A 23,657-nucleotide genomic window follows, 5' to 3' on the forward strand; every position below is an offset into this window, starting at 1 on the left:
TCCCCACAAGTCTTATACTCTCTTTTCTGAAGCTTAAACAGTGAAGGGGCATTTAAAGCCTGAGTCTTGTAACCTTTATCCATTCAATAAATATTTACTGAGAACCTACAGTGTATTTGCCTTTGTGCTAGGAAAAGCTGAACAAAGTATGTCCTTCTCTCACGACGTTACAGTCTCCAGGCAATAAAAAAGTTAAACAATAAATAAAATGAATCATCATTGCTGTGATAAATGGTATAAAATAAATGTGCATTGTGATCAACAAGACTGCTGAGACTGTAAGCAAATTTCGATAAGGTCATCAGGGAAGGCCCTGGGAGATGACATTTATGCTGACATGTGGAGAGATAGAAGTCAGCCATGCTAAGAACCAAGGGAAGAGTAATCCAGGCAAAGAAAAGAGCATATGGCTCTGAGGTGGAAAACAGCTTACTTATTTTTCTTTAGCTTCAATTTTCTTACATGAGACACTGTTTTCTACTCACTATACATTTACCTCTTCTTAAAATACCTCACTATTCTTCAGGTTGACAATGTGTCCAATTAAAAATACTTACTTCCAGCCTTCTTTGCAAATATCATTGGCAATGTGAGACATTTGATTAATGAGATGTAAGTAGATTTCTATTAGGATTTTAGGGAAAGCTTTTATCTTTTTTATATACGCACTACTCCTTTCATTTTTACCAACTATTACCTTCTATCACGAACAGAATTGCATTGGCTGGAGTTACAGCAGCCATCCTGTGATGAGAAAGAATATCTAAAGACATCTTAAGACAGTGGCGTTGTTAGGATGCTGAACCAATCAGAAATCTATCAGCACTCACTTTCACACATCTTATATAAAATGATAAACTCTCCTTTTTTCAGCTATTCTCACTGCTGAAAGCATTCCTGACTAATTTTTAAAAATATGCAGTTCATTTTCCAAATTAGGATTTTTTAAGATAATAGGGGGAATTATTAGTATTTATACCAGGCTGAGCACTGTGGCTTATGCCTGTAATCCCCAAAATTAGGGAGGGCAAGGTGGAAGGTTTACTTGAGACCAGGAGTGTGAGACAGACTGGGCAACATAGCTAGACCCTGTCTATACCACAACTATACAAAAAAGTTACTAATCAGCCAGGCGTGGTGGCACATGTCTGTAGTCCTGGGTACACAAAAGCCTAAAGCAGAAGGATTGCCTGAGCCCAGGGGGACAAGCCTGCAGTGAGCCAGGATTGTGCCACTGCACTCCAGCCATAGTAACAGAGCAAGACCTTGTCTCTTAAAAAAATTATACCAGTATATTAGGCATAAACCGATACTGTCCCAGGCAAACTATGGCGTATGAACTTCCTAACTGTAAGATTAGGTTGTGATTTAGATGAACTTATAAATGTACAAATATTTAATATACTATCTGACATGCAAGTAACATATAGCACATATGATCATTATTACAAATGGATCTGTTATTCAGGAGAAAACATAATCATTCATATTAAAGAATGTATATTAAATTGGGAAAAAAGCAGGGAGAAGGGAGTTATCACCGAATGGCTGTTTAACCTAGAGTTTTTGAAGCAGTTTATCTTCGAGTTTCAGTACAAAATGGGATTTATAAATAAAATTCTCTCTCCAGGACTGATGCTGCTAGGAGCCCGAAGGCCTTTTGCTATTTTCTTTACTTTCTGTCTTCCTACACTACCACTGTTATTTTTCTATGAATCATATCTTCACCAAAATAGTCATTTAGACTGCCTGTCTAGTGAGAACAGAAAATCAGTTAGGTAGTCCAGGAGTTGACTCAGTCCTTGTACATAACTCCCCTGCAGGAAACCAAGAATACATTATTCCCACTCACTCCATGCATGTAAACCAGTCGAAAGCAGAAGGGTAAAGAAAAGACCGGAGAACCTGACTCTCACAGTCATTTTTCTCTTGGCTGCTCCAAGGTGTTTCTGAATATTTTCAAACAGCTAGAAACCCAGGAAGTTATTATGAAGGGCATTTATCCAGGATACTTTCAAGAGCACTAATATATATATATATGAATGCCATGAGATGCACAGACATATCAGCTAATTTTCTAAGCCTATGATTAGGGTATTTGTGTTTTTGCAACATCAGTTTGGTGTAGGCTTCATTATTAAGAAACACTTACTGTCCTTTGCCATCTACCAACACTTTAATCTGGTAAACAAATTTAATTATTTTTAAGATCAAACAAGTGTCAGTAAAGATATAAAATAGACACAATGATCTCCATTAATTGAGAGGAAAATATTATCCATGAAGTAGAAGCATCCACACTTCACTTCTTTTTCTATAAATACAACTTCAACATAAATAGAATTATTTCAATAACTAGTTTAATCCATGCTTTCTAGTTCAGTAGATAAAGAACAACCTCTGTCTTGAAGCAACATTAAAAAGTGAAGTCACAGAGCACTACTTATGGAAGGTCCATGCAGTATATTGCTGTTTAAATTTTCTTGATTCTCTTATCTATGTGTTTTTATCACAGATATAGCTAGAGATCTCTTACTTAATGACTTACAATGGGGAAAAATCCATATAAATTTACTCACAACTTCCAAATTTTAGTGGGCAAGCATGGGCATCCATAGGGAAGTCCTCCAAATGCATCGGACATTCAGCTCTCACTGTCAGCCTTAAGGGAAACATAGAATACAAACAAGAGCCATATAGATTAGATACTTCTTGATAAGTACAAGTGGAATGTTATTAACTGTAGCAAATAGATTAACAAATCAGGCATAAATTGCAGGGTTATGCTGAGCTGTTAATAATCAAATGATCTAAAAATACATATTTACAATAATGAGTGGATTCTATCCTTTTGTTTGTTTGCTTTAAGAAAAAAGGCAACCCCTGATATTGTACAATGGGCAAGCCTTGTTAATATTTTCCATTAGTTAACAACAGTTAACTAATCCACTCATCTACAGCAAATTGTTTGAGAATAACACTAGATGTAAGCAAATAAACACTTGCGTAAATACTACTTTATCCTTGCTTGAGAGGAAGACATGGATAGCACGGAAGAGAAGAGAATTTCTCCTGTTCTAAGTGCATCTCTCTCTGCTTCCTTCTCTAAAATAGCACCAAATGCATAAAAGAAGGTAGGAAAAGCTGAAGGGGGATGTTTCCTCAGGCTTTGTGAGATTAAGATTAATACAACGTCTCCATATATGATCTCACTACTTGCAAACCATTTGGTTTTATTTACAAACCCACCATCTAATCGAAGCTAGGACTCTGCTGTGCTTCTCTCTAGTCCCTGGGATGTTCTGTGGATGTGAAATCTATTCTTGTTTTGTTTTGTTTTTCTTTTGGATTGCTAAGAAAGAAGTTCACTGAAATATATTTGTTTTCAGTTTGTAGAATTATAAGGAAATTTATATTCATGTCCTTCATATGATTTTTAGCAAGTATATTTACCCACATTATAAAGTAGCTCAAGAAATGTAGTAAATATACAAAGTATAAATTAATGATTAAATTGCATCCTTAAATTAAATTATTAAAGACAGTAAAAACACATTAGCAAAGGAAAATTTTAGGAGATGAAAGATACAGATGAAGAATACTGCATACATCAGAAACCATTAATCAATAAACTACTTAGGATATGCAAGTCTCTCCTCAGAAAATTGCCATCGAAGAGGAATGAATACCAGATTTAGGCTCAAAGCCAAGTATAGGGTGTTTCATCAGGGGAGAATACTTCAAATTTCAAATACCAATAGGTCCTGCTTAGATAATCTAGAAAGTTCTCAAGACATGTGTCCATTGGTCCTCTATTTCTATCTTTTAGATTTTTTTAAGTCCTAATACATTTTCATTAGTTGGCTCAACATCTAAAGTGTCTCTTGAAGCATTTTTTCTTTTCTTTTCTTTTGGATGTTTGTGTTTGAAAAACTAGGCATTCTGGCAGCTTTCTCCAAAGGCAAAATATTACTGTACTTGCATACAATCCATAAATTGAGGATTTTGCCTTTATTACCTTTTTGTACCAAAGAAACAATTGAAAAATCTGAATTACTAAGTGTTGATCAAATGTAAAAAAACTCGTATCTAACAAGTCATCTGGGAATAAATTACTGCTGCTCTCAAGAGTGAGTTCCAGACAATTCTTAATTTATCCTAAACGAGGAATACTTTTAAACATCTCTTTTTTTCTATATAAAATTCAAAACTTTATTTGATTCATGTTTCCTTCATTCAATCATAAGGTATTGAACACTTAATAGATGCTAGGCTTTACAGCAATCTTAAAGAGGGGGAAATGTTTATAAAACAGAAATGTATACGTAGTCTTTAGTTTGAGCAAAATTAATAGTATCTATATTCTCTTCTAGCTATCAACGCCATTGTGAATTCAAATACTTCTTAAAATACCTATGTCTACATGGATCTGTGTTTTATGAATTTTGTAACTTTCCATATTTTCTATTTTTTATTACTTCATTTTTAGTAGGAATGTTTTCAGATGTAAATCATCAGATGGCTTCTGGAAATTTAGATCTTACTGGAATGCAGGAATATATGAGTTTTATAGTAGAGAGAGGAAGTTCCTTATATTGAATCCACCTAGCTACAGAAAATTATTTAAGAATAAAACTAGATGTAAACAAATAAACATTTGCATAAATAATACTTCATCCTCGATTGAGGGAATTAGAAAAGGTTGGAGAGATTTTTAAGATTGTTAAGGTTGAAAAACAAGGAAGCAGATATTCCACCATGGCTCAGCAGCCTGACGATTGCCTACAAGTGGAAGGGAATGAAGTACAGCAACATTCACAAATGGCAGTGCAGCCATCCTTACCTCATGGTGTACAGCAAGGTGCCATCCTCTGTGATCCGCAGGAGTTTGTTGGGCATGGTCATGTTGTGGGCCACTGACTTCTTTCCGTTGTGGAAAAATGTGTCCGGAGTCCAGATTTTACTTGCCATTAGGTTATTTAACCGGAGGACTGTCATGGGTCCTTTAAATTTTAACCTTTCATCCTTCCAGCTTTGACGGAAAAATACATCTATTGTATATTCCTAGGTAATTTTGGAAAATGACGAAGAGTTCACTGTGCTGTATTTTGCAATGCAAATATCTAACACAGACAGTGCATAATTTTTGCAACTTTGGAAGTATAATGTTAGCTAGGTGATGTTTTTAGAAGTAAACGTGTGATAGCATGTACATGTTGATGTCAAGAGAATCACTGGTTGATGTAATGATTTTTAAAAAAAAAATATCTAAAATGCCTGACATTTTTTTTGGTCAGAAAAATTTTTCCAATTATCTGCTCAGATATGTAAAAGGAAAGTAACACCCCACCTCCACCCTATCACAGCAGCACTAGAAGAAATAGAATATATCACAATTTTAAAACAAACTCATGTTAGAGGGTATTATGCACAGAAAAAAAATGTTTAAATTAGACAATTCCAGCCATAAAGATAAAGCATAGTGTTTTGGGGGCCCTCTCATTGTCTCTGAAAACCTCGTGCCCACACCCAAGTAAATTGTGATTCCAATATGGGTGTAAAAATTTCATCTTTTTTTGGCTAAATAAACATTTTTTTCACAGATAATGTATATAGACTTTCAATTATCCTACACATTAAAGAAGATAATGAAAACAAAGAAACTGCTTCTACTGGTAATTTGAATCCTTTTCAAAAAGAAAAAGAACAAAAATAAGAATGCAGAGTGTGTCAGTGTGTGTGAGTATGTGTTTGTGATTGTACATGTGTATAAGCCACATGAGAAGTGTTTGAAGCTCATCATCATTCACAGCCAGGGAATCTATTTATTTGAATAAACACAGCATTCCTTATGGCAATACCCAGAGACAAACATCTGTTAATCTGAAAACAAGCAATGTGACTTACCAGCTCCTAAAATTGAAAAGGGTAATATCCATCTTTCTTGCAGTACTTGCCACACTGGCACTAAATTTGGAGCTCAATGGTTTGAAATAGAGATTACCACATTCTCCATTAATCTTAGTATACTCCAAACCAGAAAGAGAACTAACTTGAAAACATCATACTAGATTTTCCTAATCCTTTAAGCCCTGTTACTTCACAAAGCAGTTGTGTTTTTTAAATCTTATACATATTGTCATTAGGACCTACAAAATAAAATGTTTGTGTTTAGGAGTTTTGTGTACGAACTTAACTACATGTCTCCTTCCAAGGGCTTAAGCAATACTGGGTGAAGGTTGAATGAAGGTGTGTTCTCTGGCACATGTTTCACATTACTGAGCCCTTACTGATCAAGTAACTAACAATTATTATTAAATGTATTATAATGCACCAGATATAGTACTAATTGCTTACTGAGATAGAAACAAGGAAGTGTAATCTGGTGCCAGACTGTCTTTGTAGACAAGACAAGTTAACCTTGTTTCTTGGTTAGGATTTTGTGTCTGGAAGTGTCAGATGAAAGGCACTGTGATAAATACATGAAGGGAATTTACTCACCAACAAACATCTCCTAAGCACCTAGTAAATTCAGCAAAGGAGAGACTGTTTAGGCTTGGGCACTGTAAGAAAAACTCATGAAGGTGTACTATGGGCATTTTCCATGGGAAGGGAGACTGTGGATGATATCAGCAAGTGATACAATGTGCCAATGCCTGTCAGGAAAACTGGGTGGATGGATCTACCTCAGGATGTGCAGTTTTTCCTCTCTGGATGACAGACAAGTTTGTGAGGTAGGGATTATAATATATGATGAAATTTTCTGTTACTCAGGACTTAGCCATATAAGCTCTAGTTTCTATCCAACTGAATGACTTTAGATAGTTCAACTACTGTTGGAAGGAATGAATGGCCACCTGCAAATCCAAGTTCCAAGGATGCCGAAAGTGACCACGTCCCCATGAATCTAGCCTTTGGTTCATTTATTTGCTTGCTCCAAAGAGGTTTTATGAAAATAAAATAAATGTTAAATATAAACTAAACTTAAATTAGATGTATTACCAAATCTTTGACAAGATGTATCCCAAAGGTAATAATTTCAAAAAATTATGTCAAAACTTGCCAAAATCCTGATGTTCACATGCTTATTATGTTTGCCACCAGCTTTATTTGTGCTAATGACAGACAATGGAATCCCCAAATTCATTTAGGACATTCTTCCTTCAAATACCGTACCGGTCAGACACACACACACACACACACACACACACACACACATACACACACACACACACACACAGAGCAACACTCGCTGGGTAATCTTCATTTCCATTTTCTGCACTGTTAGAAGTTGAAATACAAAATGAAATAAAAGCAGTTGATGAAAATTAGTTTCTGCCTAACCAACAGTGTAAATATTTGGTCTCCCATTTCTGAGAACTCTCCCTGTGTGATTGTTGTGGTAGCAGCAGGTAGTTCCCAGAAGCCAGTTCTATAAGATGACCTTGCCCCCATGGGCACAGTTCATTAGACCAAGAGTGGTCTTCTGGTTGAAGATTGGCCAGAGCCCCCTCTTTTTCTTTTTTCTCTTCTTTTCTTTTCTCTTTCTTTCTTTCTTTCTTTCTTTCTTTCTTTCTTTCTTTCTTTCTTTCTTTCTTTCTTTCTTTCTTTTTCTTTCTTTCTTTCTTTTTCTTTCTTTCTCTTTCTCTCTCTCTCTGTCTCTTTCTTTCTTTCTTTCTTTTCTTTCTTTCTTTCTTTTTCCTTTTTTTTTTTTTCTGAAGGATTTTCACTCTTTGTTGCCCAGGCTGGACCGCAATAACGTGGTCATAGCTCACTGCAACCTCCGCCTCCTGAGTCAAGCTATTCTCCTGCCTCAGCCTCCCGAGCAGCTGGGATTTACAGGCATGAGCCACCAGGCCTGGCTAATTTTGTATTTTTAGTAGAAAGGGGGTTTCGTCATGTTGGTCAGGCTGGTCTCGAACTCCTGACCTCAGGTGATCCACCCGCCTCGGCCTCCCAAAGTGCTGGGATTATAGGCGTGAGCCACTGTGCCCCGTCAAAGCCCCTTCTTAAGGAAGCTAGAAAAAGGGAGGCAAGCAGCAGAACTATAGCATAATGACTATGGATGTAAGTTCTGAACCTACCTGCTGAGTGGCCTTAGGTAATTATTTTACTCTTGCTAAGGCCCCAGTTTCTTAATCTATAAAGTGGGATAATTCACTCTGCAATTGTGAGAAGTGAGTTGATACTTGTGAGAACATCTTTTAAGAGTGCCTAGAACATAGGAACCTCTTAGTAAAAGTTAGAAATTATTATCTGTCTCTCATTTTATTATTTTATCAACACAAATTTATATTAGGTTTTTATGTAGCTGGTCATGAAAATGTGTTTCTCTTTAGAAGGATCGTAGGAAAGGAAATCTAAGGAAAATAAGAAGGTAGTCGAAACCAAGTTAAGTAAAAACAAAATGCAAAAGAGGGGACTCCGTGGAAGAGAGGCTGGACAAAGGTAAAGCTACCCTAAATAATTTGCTCAAGTTTCCAGGCTCCAGCTCCCACCACTCAAGTGAAAAGTCTGAGTTGCTCTGTTCCATAGTGTAGGTCCCTGGAGAATGTGAGTCTTAGTCTGAAGATCTGGGACAAAACATCCGCTATGTTCCTAAATAAATATTGTATTGAAGTGTTCCTGCCTGTGCCATTTATTACCATCTGTGTGTGCTTTGACTTCATACATTTTAAGCACTATGGAAAACAAGGCTCTGTGATTGTACTGCCTGGATATTTCTGTCAGAACCTAGTGCCCTGGGAATGTTCTGTTTGACTGCCAATTAATGGCTTTTAAAATAAAGTTGGAGAGTTGTCCTAAATTTGTTTGCTATTCCAGATGAAGTCAGATGCCTTGGGAACTATGGAGTCTCTAGGGCTGAATAACCTGGGTTCAAGTTGCTACACTTAGCTAGCAGGTCACTTTCCTTCTCCAGGAAATATAGACAAGAATAATACTTAGCTAAAAGGTTTGCACGAAGATAAGATGAAATATCTAGAAAGCATTTAGCATGGTGCCTAATGTGTTGTAAGCATTCAATAGCATTAAATCTTGTTATGTTATTAATATAGATTAATCTATTAGTTCTCACTTTAAAAACTACAAAATTTTTCCATTTTGAAAAATAGCTTTGTCTTTCTGCCTTCTAATTTTGATTACTTCTAAATCATGCTGCTTCTTCCTTGTACAAAATTCTCCTATAATGTAATTTAAATGATTAATCTTCTAAAGCAAGTTGGTCAGGTACAATTTCTACCAGCTACTAGCAAACCAGTGGCAGACCTACGGCTAATTTGATTCTTTGACGAGCAATTGAAACATTGTCTTGTTCAGAGGTTTTAGGCAATAGGTAATATTGTTGGTTGGACACACTGTTCCTTATTCCTGATATTTGACCAAATGTAATATATAAAATGTATATTGTAATCACAGGTTTGAAGGTGTATCAAAAAGCCTATTCTAAGATTTTAAAACTCCAGCATTGGTTTATGAAATCACAACTAATCTGAAGCAATAACTCAAAGGCATGCCATCTATTTTTTAAGAAAAGAGAAAAGCTTTTGATCGCCTGTGGCTTCATTTGGGCATTGTCCTTCAACAACTCCTATTGGACATTGACTCTGTGATGCACCATGCCAAGTGCCAGAGACTGAGATAGAATGGCCATTAAGCAAATTTTATATTATTATAAGTACTAAGATGAGTATGGCCATCAGTGTGTGATGTTTTGAATGTTGCATGCCCTCTCTTGATGTTTTCATCAATGGGAAAAAGGAAACTTCTGCATGCTCCCAATTCCCTCACACTCTTCTACTGGGGAAAAATGAAGGAAGGAAGGGGATTTAATCTGATAGGTTAATTTGGAAAAAGACATCAATTTTACCTATTTCAGTCCTTTTCTCTTGTCTTTTCCATTTGGCTGCTGGCTGCCTGTAAGAGTGAAAAATTCTCCTGTGCTCTTCCATGCTGGAGGTTTTATATGCATAATGTACACCCCAGCAAAGGAAACTCAACACTGCCTATGACTGGGTGGGTTAATCTGGTTGATTCTGGTGCCTACTCTCTGCAAATCTAGTTGTCTACAGATATAAGTCACATTCTGTAATATCATCATTATTAGTAATGTATATGACATTTTAATTTCCCATGCCTTCTACTCTATTGTCTTATATCTCAAAGTTTCAGAACACAGATAGGAAAGAGGGTATAACTTATTAGGTCCCAGAAGACCTCAGTTTTTTTTAATATTATAGGCTCCTAAACCTATCACCAAGAAAATAGTAATTTAACATTTACTCTAAAATAACAATGAACTAATACTGTGAAAGATGTGAAACACATGTGCCTTTACATGTTTGGCAACAATTTAAGAAAATAAGATATTTATTTATAAATAAGAGAAATAAGTTTACAAAGCAGTGCTATATATGTGGCCAAAAGCTAAAAGGTATTTTATAGTCAATACATGTGATTAGAATACAAAAACAGAAAGTCAATTTGCTACTGGACTAATAAAAATGATTTCATCAAGCATTTGGGTCTTGATTTGGGCCTCTGCGGAAGTATTTCATTTAGATGGGTAAAGACAAGAAAAAATTTCCATGAGTTCTGCATGGCACAATAAGGATCTCAGTGGTAAAAATAATAATAGCTATCATTTATTGAGCACTACTGATAGACCCTTTATTTGCACATCTCATTTAAAACTTATAAAAATGTTGCAGGAATAGGCAACTATAATAATATATACATTTGAAAGACTTTGAGCCTTAGAAGCTTAAGCAGTTTGTTCAAGGTCATGCTGCTGCTGATGGTGAGATTTGAATTCAACCAGCTTGAATCCCAGAGCCAGCCCTGCTAGCCCCCACACTGCACTGCCTCACAGAGAGCAGGACTAAAACAAATAGTTAATATTGGGAACAAGTGACAGAGAGTAGCAAAATCATTTATGGGAATTCAGGCAGAACAGTTTATATTTGACCTTAAACATGACTGGGACCTAATAAACGTTCTTAATTATGAAAGTACCATGAGAGAATAGTGTGGGAAGACTGAGTTCCAACATGAGAGAATCAAAATGGGTCCTCAGAGAGTTGTCAATTTAGTAAAATACATTGTATCACATGTTATTTCAATAAAGTGGTCTACAGACTGACCATAATTACAAAATAAATTGTAAGATGCATAAATTCACAAGTATGATTGACTTTCATATTATATTTCTTGCATATTAGTAATGGCTAAAATTTGTTAGGTGGCATTATTAATCCCACCTTATACATGAAGAAACTGATCCAGAGAGATATTAAGTAACTTCCCTAAGGACATGCCCTTCTATGTGAAGTAGCTGTCATTATAAACCAGGCAATCTGGTTCAGAAATTTGCATTCTTAGTTACCACTCTGTTACCTCTTATATACTCCAAGTATTTTTCTTTGTCCAGTTGGCATATTTCAAAGCTTGTCTTAAAATCTAAAATATCTAATTATCCTCAGGGCCAGAATTTCCCATTGTTCACTTCACAGAATATTAGTTCTACAGAATGTAAACAGGAGTCAAATGACAAAAAAGGTCTTGGGCAAATACAATTGCAAAAACACCAGATTAAATATAGTTTTGTTTGTTTGTTTGTTTGTTTTACCTCAGAACTTGTCAGGGCTTTTACTCTGCCATTCATATTTTCTGTAAGTTTTATTCTGACCCTCTGTGAGCTATTTTGAAATCAAAATACTTTTACAGTAAGCTGGTGCTAACATGAGGCATTTCAAAAACAGTATTCAATTAATGTATCTTTGAAATATTCATAATGGTATGTTTCCCTGACCACCTGTATGATGTTTTGCTTATATAGAACCTTGGCTGTTATAAGTTCAAGAATATTATATAATTTCTGTAGAGCTCTATAACTCCCATCAGACAGAAGAGAAATTCATGCTAATTTATTTGGACTGGAAAAAAAGAGCAGGTATAGATTCATTGTATTTCCACTCTTGATAATAATTTAATGAATGCTTTTTGCAATGAAGCAGAATGTTTCCTAGTGGTGTATTTTAAGTATTTTTGTCTAATTCTGGCCAACTTTTACATTCATTTCCTTTTAGCTTTTAGTAGCCAAAAATAATTTAGAAATCATAATGTTTACGGCCATTCTATAACAGTTCTGGTTACCTGAAAACAGCATCCTTGAATCAACATGGCCTGCTAACTAAAATGAAACGTAACTCATACTGTATGGCTTGCAGGGTATTAACCAAGGCAAACCAATCATTTTAGATATTTTTTTAAAAAAGATGACTGCAGTAGTTGAAAATCATGAAAATAGGTCTGATCTGGAATGCAAATGAGTATTTTTCTATTGTATAAATATTATATTACGTATTACATATTACACACAGAAAGACACAAAAGTATAGCCAAGACTTTTCAGGTTGCTCCCTAAAAACTTAGTTTATATTTTTCTTTGAAAAGGTAAATTTTAAAAATTCTCCAAGAAAACCAAAGATAAAGTGTCCACTTACCATATCATGGTCTGAAACGGGTCCGAAACTGGTGACGAAGATATCAGTCTTCACTTCGGTTACACGCTCTGGTGAAGCAGGATATTGGGCGAGTGAGTATCTATCAACCGTCCTTGTTAGATCTCACCACCACATACTCACACCCAAATGGGAAATTGATTGGCTTTGATTAGCTATTTCTAAAATTGGTCCACTGTGTAGTCCTGATAATTTACTGCTCACACATAAAATTTCACTGTTAATATTTTCTATGGAGAATGAAGCCTAAATATGCCACTTTGGGAGGCAGACTTTATGGAAAACTCAGCTGCTACCTAATGAATTCTTCAAGAGTGGACATACTTGCCTAAATGATACTAAACTGCTTCACATTGTAATGAAAATACATTAGCATGTTGGTATAGCTTAAGCTTAAGTATTTTTACATGGCTAGACACATCCTCCATGTATTTAGGCTCCTCTTGGGAAATATATAGTGTACTTTAGCAAGCGTTATTAACTCTGTAAGGACTCAAGAGTATGTTTTATAAATGTTTGCTTTCTTGCACTAAATCATAACTGAGTTATCCAATTATTCCCTGGGGAAAATATGACATCATATATAAGTCTCTTCAATTTTCAGGATGAGAAGAACATATTATGGCACAGAGAAAGTTCACTTCATATATTCTGTTTCACATTCCATGTGATTTTATTATATTGTTCTCTGATGGCACATATATCAACCAATAAAGCATATTAATTATAGTGCTATGACAACTCAACACAGACATTTCCAGAGAAATATTGCCATTCTCCAAGAAATGGAAAAACAATGCTTTCAGAAAAGGAACAATTTATTGAGGGGTGAAAATGAAAAATATGACTTTATAATTTTCATCTTTAGCTCTGAAAAATGCAGTCTAGTATCTTTAACAGTTCATTTACTTTTTTTAAAAATTTATTTTTATGTTATTTTATTTACTTTTTAAATTTTTTTAATTTATATTTTTCCCGAGGAATAATTTGGATAATTCAGTTATGATTTAGTGCAAGAAAACAAACATTTATAAAACGTACTCTTGAGACCTTAAAGAGTTAACAAGTCTTGCTAAAGTACACTATATATTTCCCAAGAGTATCATAAACACCTGGAGGATCTTTCTAGCCATATACAAATATTCATATGCCAGGGTATTTGTATCTCTGGCATATAACATAAAAAAGGTGATTCGCCTTTTATAAATTCCTTTGAATTTATAAAATGATGACTTCCTTTAGAAATCAAGAGCTGGCCCTTTTCCCTTAGCAATTTACTTGTGAAGAGTTAAGACTGTCAGTATAAATGTATCCCTAGAAGGTCATGTTATACCCTACACATAATGTGTAAGTCAGCTAAAAAAATAATTTTGAATCAGAGATGTTCCCTTCAATAACAATACAATATTTTTTGCACAAAAAATTGACTTCAAACTGCTTAAATGAGCCCCTTGATGTAGGAATTATCTGCAGTTTACCCTTTTAAAAGTTCAAAATGAGAACATAGCTTATGACAATGAAAATAAACCCCTCCTCATATGTTCCCCTCTAATATATCTCCTTTGCCACGTACCCAAGAAATTCTTTCATTTGATTTGCCATCAGCTTTTGGCAAGTGTCCAGTGGCGGGGCAGTGAGAGGGGAAGTTTATGTGGCTGGAAAACTCTGCTAATTATATAACACTGTTGAAAACATTAATATCCTAATGTCTCTGAGAAATCATGTCTTAAATAAATATGGTCAACCTTGTTTACCCATGTTTCCGCAAATTATTTGGGACTGCTACTCTAAGATATTTCAAAAGCTGTAGGGTACGCTTGAGGCGTATATAACAATATAATACGTTGTGTTGTTAGAAAAAAAAAACTTCAAAATATAAGTTTAAAAAATTCAGAAAGATATGAAAATAAGTAAAATTTCCTTTCTTGGAATGCCACCATCCACGTAAATCCACTCATATGGTTTGGATATTTGTCCCCACCCAAATCTCATGCGGACTTTTAATCCCCAATTTTGGAGCTGGGTCCTGGTGGGAAGTGTTTGGATTTTGGGGGTGGATCCCCATGAATGGCTTGGGCCATCTCCTTGGTGATAATTGAGCTCTCTATCTCCAAGTTCACATGAGATCTGGTCATTTAAAATTGTGTGGCTCTCTCTCCCACTTCTGCTTTTGCCATGTATATATTGCTCCCCTTTCACCTTCCACCATGATTGGAACTTCCTGAGGCCCTCATCAAAAGCCAAGCAGATGCCAGTGTCATGCTTGTACAGCCTGCAGAATACCGAGCCAATAAATCCTGTTTTCTTTATAAATTACCCCAGTCTCAATTATTTCTCTATAGCAATTCAAGAATGGTCTAACACATCCACTTTCTATTCAAATATAAACTTAATCATTTTCCTCAAACCACATCCTCACTTATACATATATACACTGTATATGTGTGTGTATATATATATATATATATACAAATACTATATTACATTCCCTAACTCTCAGACAACAGTTAATCTGTTTTTCCTGGAAATTTTCTACAATATTGATATCTTGCTGATAAGTTTTGAAATAACATATGTTTTGAAGCGATAATTCAAAAAGATGAGATTAGTACTGGAGGCAAAAATGAGAAAAGCAGAGTAGTAAAATAAGTAGTAAGCACAATAGATTAAGCATCTAAACACTCAGATTTAAACTCTGATTTTTCTCGAGAACAAGCTATGTGATTTTAGGTACAATCCTTTAATCTCTCTGAGTCTCTATTCTTACATTTTGAATGAAGAAATAATACCTTTTCAAATGACTACATAGCATTGGAGTGATGTTCAAATAACACTGTGGTGCCAAAACACTTTGAGCGGCATCTATTGAGTACATTAATTTAGTCAATAAATGTTTATTAAACATTTTCTATGTGCCACTTAGGCACTCTTCTAGGTAACAGTAATACAATGATGAGTAAAACTGTAAATGCTTCTGTTCCTCTGTAGCAAACCACATACTTATTTTAGGAAAAACATATTTTAGGTCGATTAGGGGATGGATAGAGATGTAAGTACCTACAGAGTGATGCAAAAACACACATATACACATTCTGCTAATTAAATTCAGATTATAAGTGCTCTAAAAAATGTCATTTGAAGAGATAAAACTTGAAATGAGACTTTAAAGATGGGAAAAATTTAGTAAGATCGAGGGAAATACATTAAGGAGAGGAAAAAAATTAAAAAAAAAAGAAGGAGGCAAAGGATCTGAGGTGAAAATAAATGTGTTAAATGTGTTATGTTTAAGAAACAGAAAGTGCAGTATATCTGGATCCTGGTGATGCTGAAGATCATGGCACAAGATGACAACCTAGAGGTAGGTGGGACCATATCTGAAGAGCCCTGTGCATTTCAGCTAGCAGTTGACCTTTATTTTGATGCAGTAGGAAGCCTTTGGGTAATTAAATGAAATGATGTAACTTGCAGTCTAAGAAGATAGCTGATGCTGTGTGAATAGTGAATTGCAAGAGCGACTGTAATAAAAAAATGAGTGAGGGAATGAATACCAAAGAATTGTTGGTGGAATTTTGTTAGTAACGCTATCACAACCATTTATTTAATATGGTACTGTCCATATTTTCCCTGGCAATGCTGTCTGCTGAGGAACTCAGAGTAATATTTAACTAGACCCAGTTCCATGGGTTCATAACTGATGAAGGAGGTCTATTGCCTTATTTAAGCTGCTTTGTGTCTATTGATTCACAGAGGTAGGCACTACATGGAGACTAAATGGACTAACATTAGTCATTACAATAAAATGTATCTCAAAACCCTACTTTAAAATGGTCCTGTTTGGAAACTGAAAATATCCTGGGCTCCTACATAAACATCAATGTATACTCCTGGATAAAGCAATGTTCCAGCTCCCTGCTGACCTGCTTGATTGGAGCAACATTTTTGTCCCCTGTCCTTCATCTCCATTCAGTTAATGCCTTAGAAAAACTGGAAACTATCCCCTAGATGGTATGTAGAGCTACTTAATTTTGGCTGTATTCAGCTACTAAGTCTAGATATGGGGGTAGACGCCCAAGTTTCAAGGCGTTTGACCAGTCCCTGATTCTTCGGTGTTTTGGGATTCCAGTAACTCAGATGATAGAAGCATGTCCTAGGAAGAAAGGTCGATATCATTGCAGGAACTATTTATCTTATTTCCACTGATAAATTCCCTCCATATGCTGTAATATAAGCAGTTTCTATTGACAGAGGGCTAACCTTTAAAAAAGAATGTATATTTTTCTGTTGGAGAAATGGATTTCTTTTGGTCAGTAGAAGTCTTTTTAATTTTTATAATTTTTAATTGTTGTGAGAACATAGTAGGTGTATGCATTTACAGAGTACTGAGATGTTTAGATACAAGCATGCAATGTGTAATCAGTATAAGTCTTGATCAAAATTGTACAAACTGTGATAACTCTCAGGCACCCTATTTCACATTCACAGGGTAGCATTTTAGTTATATGAGAATAATACTATTAACAATCTTACAGAAATATGCCAATACTTAGGGCCTTGTTTTCTCTTAAGTTTTCCAAAAATGGCATTCTGTGACATATAGCAAATGAGATTCTCATCTCAGGAGCACTACATTATTTTTCAAGTACAGAATTCTGATTCTGCCAGAAAAAAAAGCAATGATCTATACACAACATTTTGTTAAAATCCCACATTGGATCTGGAATCAACATGGGAAATTGAAACTATATAAAAAGGTCAAGAGTAGCTGCACAAAAAATGGCTGTTTACTAATACTGTGCATCTCATAATTTGGACGTAGTTGCAGTGGTTACTTTTTTGTAAATGTTTTCATTTTTAATTTTTTGTGGATACCTAGTAGGTGTATATATCTATGTGGTACATGAGATGTTTTGATACAAGCATGCAATGCATCATAATCACATCATAGAAAACAGAGTATCCATCCCTGCAAGCATTGATTTTTCATGTTAAAAACAATCCAGTTATACTCTTTTAGTTATTTTAAAATGTCCAATTACATTGTTACTGATTACAGTCACCCTGTTGTGCTATTAAATACTAGGTCTTAGGCATTTTTCCCACTTTTTTGTACTTTCTTTTGTACCCATTAACCATCCCCACCTCCCTCCCCCGATTACCCTATCCTGCCTGATAACCATCCTTCTACTCTCTATCTCCATGGGTTTAATTTCTCTGATTTTTAATTTCCACTAATAAGTGAGAACATGTGACATGGATGCAACTGGAGGTGATGATGCTGAGTGAAACAAGGCAGGCACAGAAAGACAAACATTGCAGTAGTTTCATTTTATCTCAGGAAAATATTGGCACTGATCAGGTAGATGGTTTATATACCACAGAAAAGATGAAAGTAGCAAGTTTTCTAAACACGCTAGAACATTCCTTTGGGTAGCTCGGTTAAATTCATTAGACAATGTGGCTTCATGAGCTGACGGTAGACCTCAGCCAGTAAATGTTAAAAGGTATTCTCTGTTCATTTTAACCATACTTCTTGGGGTTTTGGTAACTACCTTTTCTCTATAATTTGTTGAATTATGAAATGTCTAGGTACAGTATTTCTGTGGAAATGTATTGCATTTTGCCAAAGTCTAAGCATCTGCTCCATACCTTGCATTAAAAGCCACAGAGAAAACGACAGCAAATTCAAAAGGAAGGATTCCAGAGTAGAATTTCAAAACACAATACTAAAGGCTATTCTCTGGTAAACACAACGAAAACAACAAGAGATTGGATAAACCTAACCATCTTTTAATTTTATTTGGAAATTGTCAGTAATTTAGATTATTTTATCTAATGCTATCACATTGTAACAGAAATTATTTTGTCCTATTTTTTAAAATTTTGTTTTCTTAATATAAATACAAAATAGGTATTTTGACATTAGTTGAACATGAACAAAATGTTTCTCTCTGATCTCAATGTTACAAAGGATATTAAAAAAATAAAAGATCGCCTGGCGCGGTGGCTCACGCTTGTAATCCCAGCACTTTGGGAGGCCGAGGCGGGCGGATCACGAGGTCAGGAGATCAAGACCATGGTGAAACCCCATCTCTACTAAAAATACAAAAAATATTAGCCGGGCGTGGTGGCGGGCGCCTGTAGTCCCAGCTGCTCGGAGAGGCTGAGGCAGGAGAATGGTGTAAACCCGGGAGGCGGAGCTTGCAGTGAGCCGAGATTGCGCCACTGCACTGCAGCCTGGGTGACAGCGAGACTCAAAAAATAAATAAATAAAATAAAATAAAATAAAAGATCACATGAATATCAGACATCTTATCATCCCGAGATAGGTCAAAGTTGAATTTTAAAAGAAACTGTGCTGCTTTCCCTATGCTTGAGTCACCTAAATTTTACAAAGTTGCACAAAAAATAATTTGATCTTTTTAGAGCACTCTTAGTTTTCCATTTTTGCTTACTTTTACATAAAGAAATGGAACCCAAGACCCAAGCCAATTCCCTAAAAAGCCAACAGCATCTTGCCAACTGCAGGGAATTTCCAACCCAGCTGCCTTGCATTAGGAGTTGGGAATTCTTATATCTTAAAGCTGAGATATCTTGCCACAATCAGGATAAAGGTTAGTCTTAAAGGTTTTATATTGGCATAAATAATTCAAGATTAGGAAAAAATATGATGGTAAGGGGAAAGTCTGCTTTGAGGCATAAATGATTTGTAAAATAATATGTTACTGTTAAAATACATTCAGAGACAGCTCCAGTTACTAATGCTCTTCTAATTGACGCTCTCAAAGAAACTCTATAACTGAAAACAAAACAGAACCCCCAAAACCAAAAGAATCCAAATCTACAACACTTACAGAAAAAAGAAAATGTTAACTAAATATCTGTTAAATGTGTAGCAGGGATAAAGGTAGTCCGTTCTCTACCTACAATCTTACTTCTCTATCATCTGCCTCTCCACTCTTCTCTCAGGGTTTGTCGTTTTAGGAAAACACAATCATCTCTGTTTCCTTTGCTGTCTTATCTATGTGGTTTGAGGACAAAACTTTTGAGAGTCATTTATCATCCAAGATACCATACACTAATATTAAGTTGAAGACTGATTCAGATATTATAACAATATTTCCAGGAACTACCATTAACAGGGAGAGAGAGGATGAAAAGTTCTTTCTTCTGAAATTCAAAATGTGACTCACTTAAGACCTCATTCCTTCAGCTATATCATGTTTGTGTTCTAGTTAAAGAAGTATCCGCCCTAATTTGTTTTCCAGGAAGTGAAATGAATGTGTTTATAGAATAATATGTCTTTTGTAAGTTAGATGTGTGAAAACGAGCATATGTACAGAAGAAGAAAAATCCCTTAGCTTGGTGGCATCGCCTCTTAGTGATAAACTGTACATCAGTGTGGCTCACCTGGGATTTTGGCTTATTGTAAATAAAGTGTAGCCTGTATATACGGTGGGGCAAAATGGAGGAGAAACATATCAGTGGAAGAGTATTAACTATCCATAAAAGCCTGATTATCTTCCTTCAAAATTCAGACTCATATCTCTGTTTACGGATTATTTTTGTCCCATGCCCAAAGTGCAGGGGAAGCCAATATGAAAGTGACTGAAATTTCACGCAGATGGGTGCAGTACAGCAGGAGCATTATTTACTTTTTTAGGAAGCTGGAGAACATCCAGGCTTCCTTCGTTTATACGGGCAAAGAGGAGAAAACTTGGGAAAATGAATTTCCTGGGACAATTTTGGTTTCGTCCTGATTTAAAACTGAAAAAGCCATATAAATTGATCAAGGGACACTTGAGTCTCCCCAGGCTCATGAGATTAATTCCTCTCATTTTTAATTGCCTCTGCGTTGCTCTCCTTCACTTCCTCAGTTCCTCTCCCTCCCCTCTGTTCTCTCTTTATTTTCTATCCTCTTTTGCTTTCCTTTTTTTTTTTAACTTTTTTCTTTCACATCTTCCCATTTTTTCTGACTTTTATCCTTTTTTCCTTATTTTCTTCTTCTACACTGACCATGCTTTAGGTAAGAGTTCTATCAAAAACATTGCTCAGCTTCTAGTTGCAAGAAAGTAGTAGCTCCCCACACCTTGCCACCAAAGCGATTATGGACAGGAATGAATTCAGTAATTACCGATAATTTTTATTTGTATTTTCTGGATACTGATTATTTTAACTCAAGTCTATTTAAAAGTGTCTTCATTGACATTGCACTTAAATTATGAACATAGCTATCTTATTTTTCTCTTTACAATCCCAAATAAACCATATTAAATTTTTAGAATTCCACATACTCTAATCCTTTGTAGCTCTTCTACCTTTAAAAATCCCTTCCTAGAGATCTCTCTTTATTAGTCATCCTTTTATTTGCAGTTCCTCATGATTTCTCTTATCCTTGAAAAGGCAGCCTTTTAAAACAGTTTTACAATATTTGCAAACTGATTCTTATCATCTAGATTAACCAAGTTATATATTTTGTTTTCTAATTATTGAACCCAAGGTACATATAAACTAAGAACAGTGCTATACCTTCTGATGCAGTGTGTTTCTAAAAAACAGGTCATGATGGATTTGCAAATACAGGAGTTTCTTGTATTAGTCTCAGGTCTCAGCTTATCACGTTTTTCTATTTCCTGAGGACATTCAGAAGCAAAAATCCCTGTTTTTTGCATAATGTTGTTACTTTTATATAAAAAAGACTTTTGCCATAATAAAGAAGACAGTGGGCACCTTTATCTTGCAAGAGGAAATAATCCTAGCTGTGATCATAAAATTAAACTTTTACTCCCTTATAAGCTAATGATAATCTCACGTATTTCCTTTACATAGTCTTTTCATCTGGAGGCAAATGGCTCCTATAAAAAAAAAATAAAAAGGGAGGGTCTGTTTTGCAATTGAGATCTACTGAGATGCATGTCATACTTAAAGTACCAAAAATTCATGGTAGATGAATAAAATTAAGTACTGCAAATCTGCAAAAATTAAAAAAAAAAGCCGCGATAATGTCAACTTAATAGCAGCCAGCAATCATGGTATTATCACATTTCTCTAAGTCTAATGCTGGTTATGTTTGTCAAGATGTCTTAAAATTATACTTAGTATTTTAAAGTATAGTTCTCTAATGACAGATACCTTCTCAAAATGTACTTTAAAATGTTGATGACTCTGTAGATATAAGTAATAAACATGTGCCATTTTATTCCTTAAGGATTACAAAAAATTCCAAAAGAAAATATTTTAAAAAAAGTTTAGTCAGTATCAAAGTTTTTTCATAAATCTCAAATCTATCACATTTAAGTGTACTAAATTCCAGTAGGATGTTTAGAAGAAAAATAGAGAAAATATTTGAGCTACTTTTTTGTTTGTTTTAATTTCTATCATACTCTCAAAAGTCATTGTTACCAGGAATCAGAAATATCAGAAAAACCATCTTTAGTAAAGATAAAAGCAGATCCACTGTTAATTTTCTCAAGTCCTGGAATTATTATAGCATATTAGGCTCATTTCACTAAAAGGAAGATAGCTTGTCTATACTTAGACAACTACTATTTCTGCTCTTTAAATACATATCTACTTTTGTTATTTTCTGGGATTAACTAGGTGATAAAAGTGGATTCTACAAAAATAGCAATGTGGCAGTATGAATTAATGTAGTTATTCCTGTAAGCAAATCTACCAGTATCACCAGTATTGAAAATTAGCTTTCCAATGTACTCTCAGTCTAATCTTTATATCTTCAAGGTCTATGGCTCTCCAGGGTCTAGGAGTGCATATGATGATTAGTAAAATAATTTCTCCTAAAATTTTTTTGGTGAATGGGTTAAAGTATACATTTATTAAAGAGTTATTCTATACAATTAAAAGGAAAAGAATTGAAAGGAAATGAACAGTCACAGCTTGCTACGTGTACTCTGAACAATAATATAACCACATGGTTAATATTTTAACAGTTTGTGTGTAAAATTATTTAATAAATTGAAGATGATGCACAAATCTGTCAGATAATACTCATATTTACATGTCAAAATATTAAATAGAATTTTCTAAACTAGGATGAAGAGAAATTTTATAAATATATTGTAAAATTCTGCTGACTTTTTAGGGAAATGAGATCATAGGGTAGGGAGGAGATTAGGTAAAGAAATCAGATACATTACAACCAGTATTTTCAAAAGTCTTGCTATGTAAAATTTATATCACTAGCCTGGCTATTTCTTCTTTTCATACATTCCTCATCTAGCTAGTTTTGTAATTTATTGCAAATTTTATAAATAAAAAAATTTTGAAGCCAATTGAGATGTTTAAATGTACGCAAGCAGTATTTTAACATGTCATATACAAAATTAGGCTCCCCATTTTGTGACCACTCTATTTTGACTTAAAGAATTTTTTCTAAAAACTTAAATATAAACTTGGTGAAGTCTAAACCTGAGGAAATTTGTATAGTATGTCCTAAAATGAATGTTTGAAATTGATTAGAAAGGACACCTGGTAAGACCTTTGACATATATTTGGGTTGTGTCTTTGACAAGGCAGTTTCCCTTAAACCTCTGAGACACTAATGACATTTGGCAGCTTCAAAATAGTCCCATAATACACATCCATGTCATTATATTGTGCAAAATATTTATTTAAAAGTAACTGTAAATCCATGCAACCATTTAGTTGAAAAATCATTGTTTGAATTTGTAAGCTTTTTATTCTTTGCTTATCTGTGCTGTCTAAGTGAAGAAGAAGTGGCTTTCTTAATATTGCCATTTAATCACTATTTAAATATTGCTATTAAATAGCTACTACAAATGCTTTAGGAAAGGTTCAGTATCAGCTATAGTTGGGAATCATGGATTCTAACCTTGGTTTTCTGTGTGACTTTGAATGAAAATTTATTTCCTTGCTTCACTTGTTTTACTCTGAGATCAATATTTTTATTTGGCTTCATTAGTCTTTGTTTAACCAAATAAGATAGTTTGATTATCTTATTCAAGTGTTATTCAAATGTGTGCAATTCCTAGAACTATTTACTCTTATTGTTATACATGTTATGTTATTAAGTGCTGTCTTCTTCCTAAGCAGAAATGTATCAATATAACCGAGTAATTGATATACCAAGAAAAATAAAATTGTATTACAGAAAATTAG

The 23,657-nt window shown here is 34.7% G+C and overlaps 1 protein-coding gene across 3 annotated transcripts in view; it reads right to left on the bottom strand.

The window, feature by feature from the left end:
• GABRA1 (gamma-aminobutyric acid type A receptor alpha1 subunit) overlaps nt 1-23,657 on the bottom strand; it is a 52,876-nt gene that overhangs the window by 21,673 nt on the left and 7,546 nt on the right. For all 3 annotated transcript variants that reach the window (XM_003268616.3, XM_003268617.3, XM_030825540.1), the window contains 3 exons: nt 12,504-12,571; nt 4,844-5,064; nt 2,580-2,662 (listed from right to left, as the gene is read on the bottom strand). In XM_003268616.3, the coding sequence (XP_003268664.1) occupies nt 2,580-2,662; nt 4,844-5,064; nt 12,504-12,571 (372 nt within the window). The remainder of the gene's footprint in view (nt 1-2,579; nt 2,663-4,843; nt 5,065-12,503; nt 12,572-23,657) is intronic.

The sequence above is a fragment of the Nomascus leucogenys genome, chromosome 2 (genome assembly GCF_006542625.1).
Source record: "Nomascus leucogenys isolate Asia chromosome 2, Asia_NLE_v1, whole genome shotgun sequence".
Taxonomy (NCBI): domain Eukaryota; kingdom Metazoa; phylum Chordata; class Mammalia; order Primates; family Hylobatidae; genus Nomascus; species Nomascus leucogenys.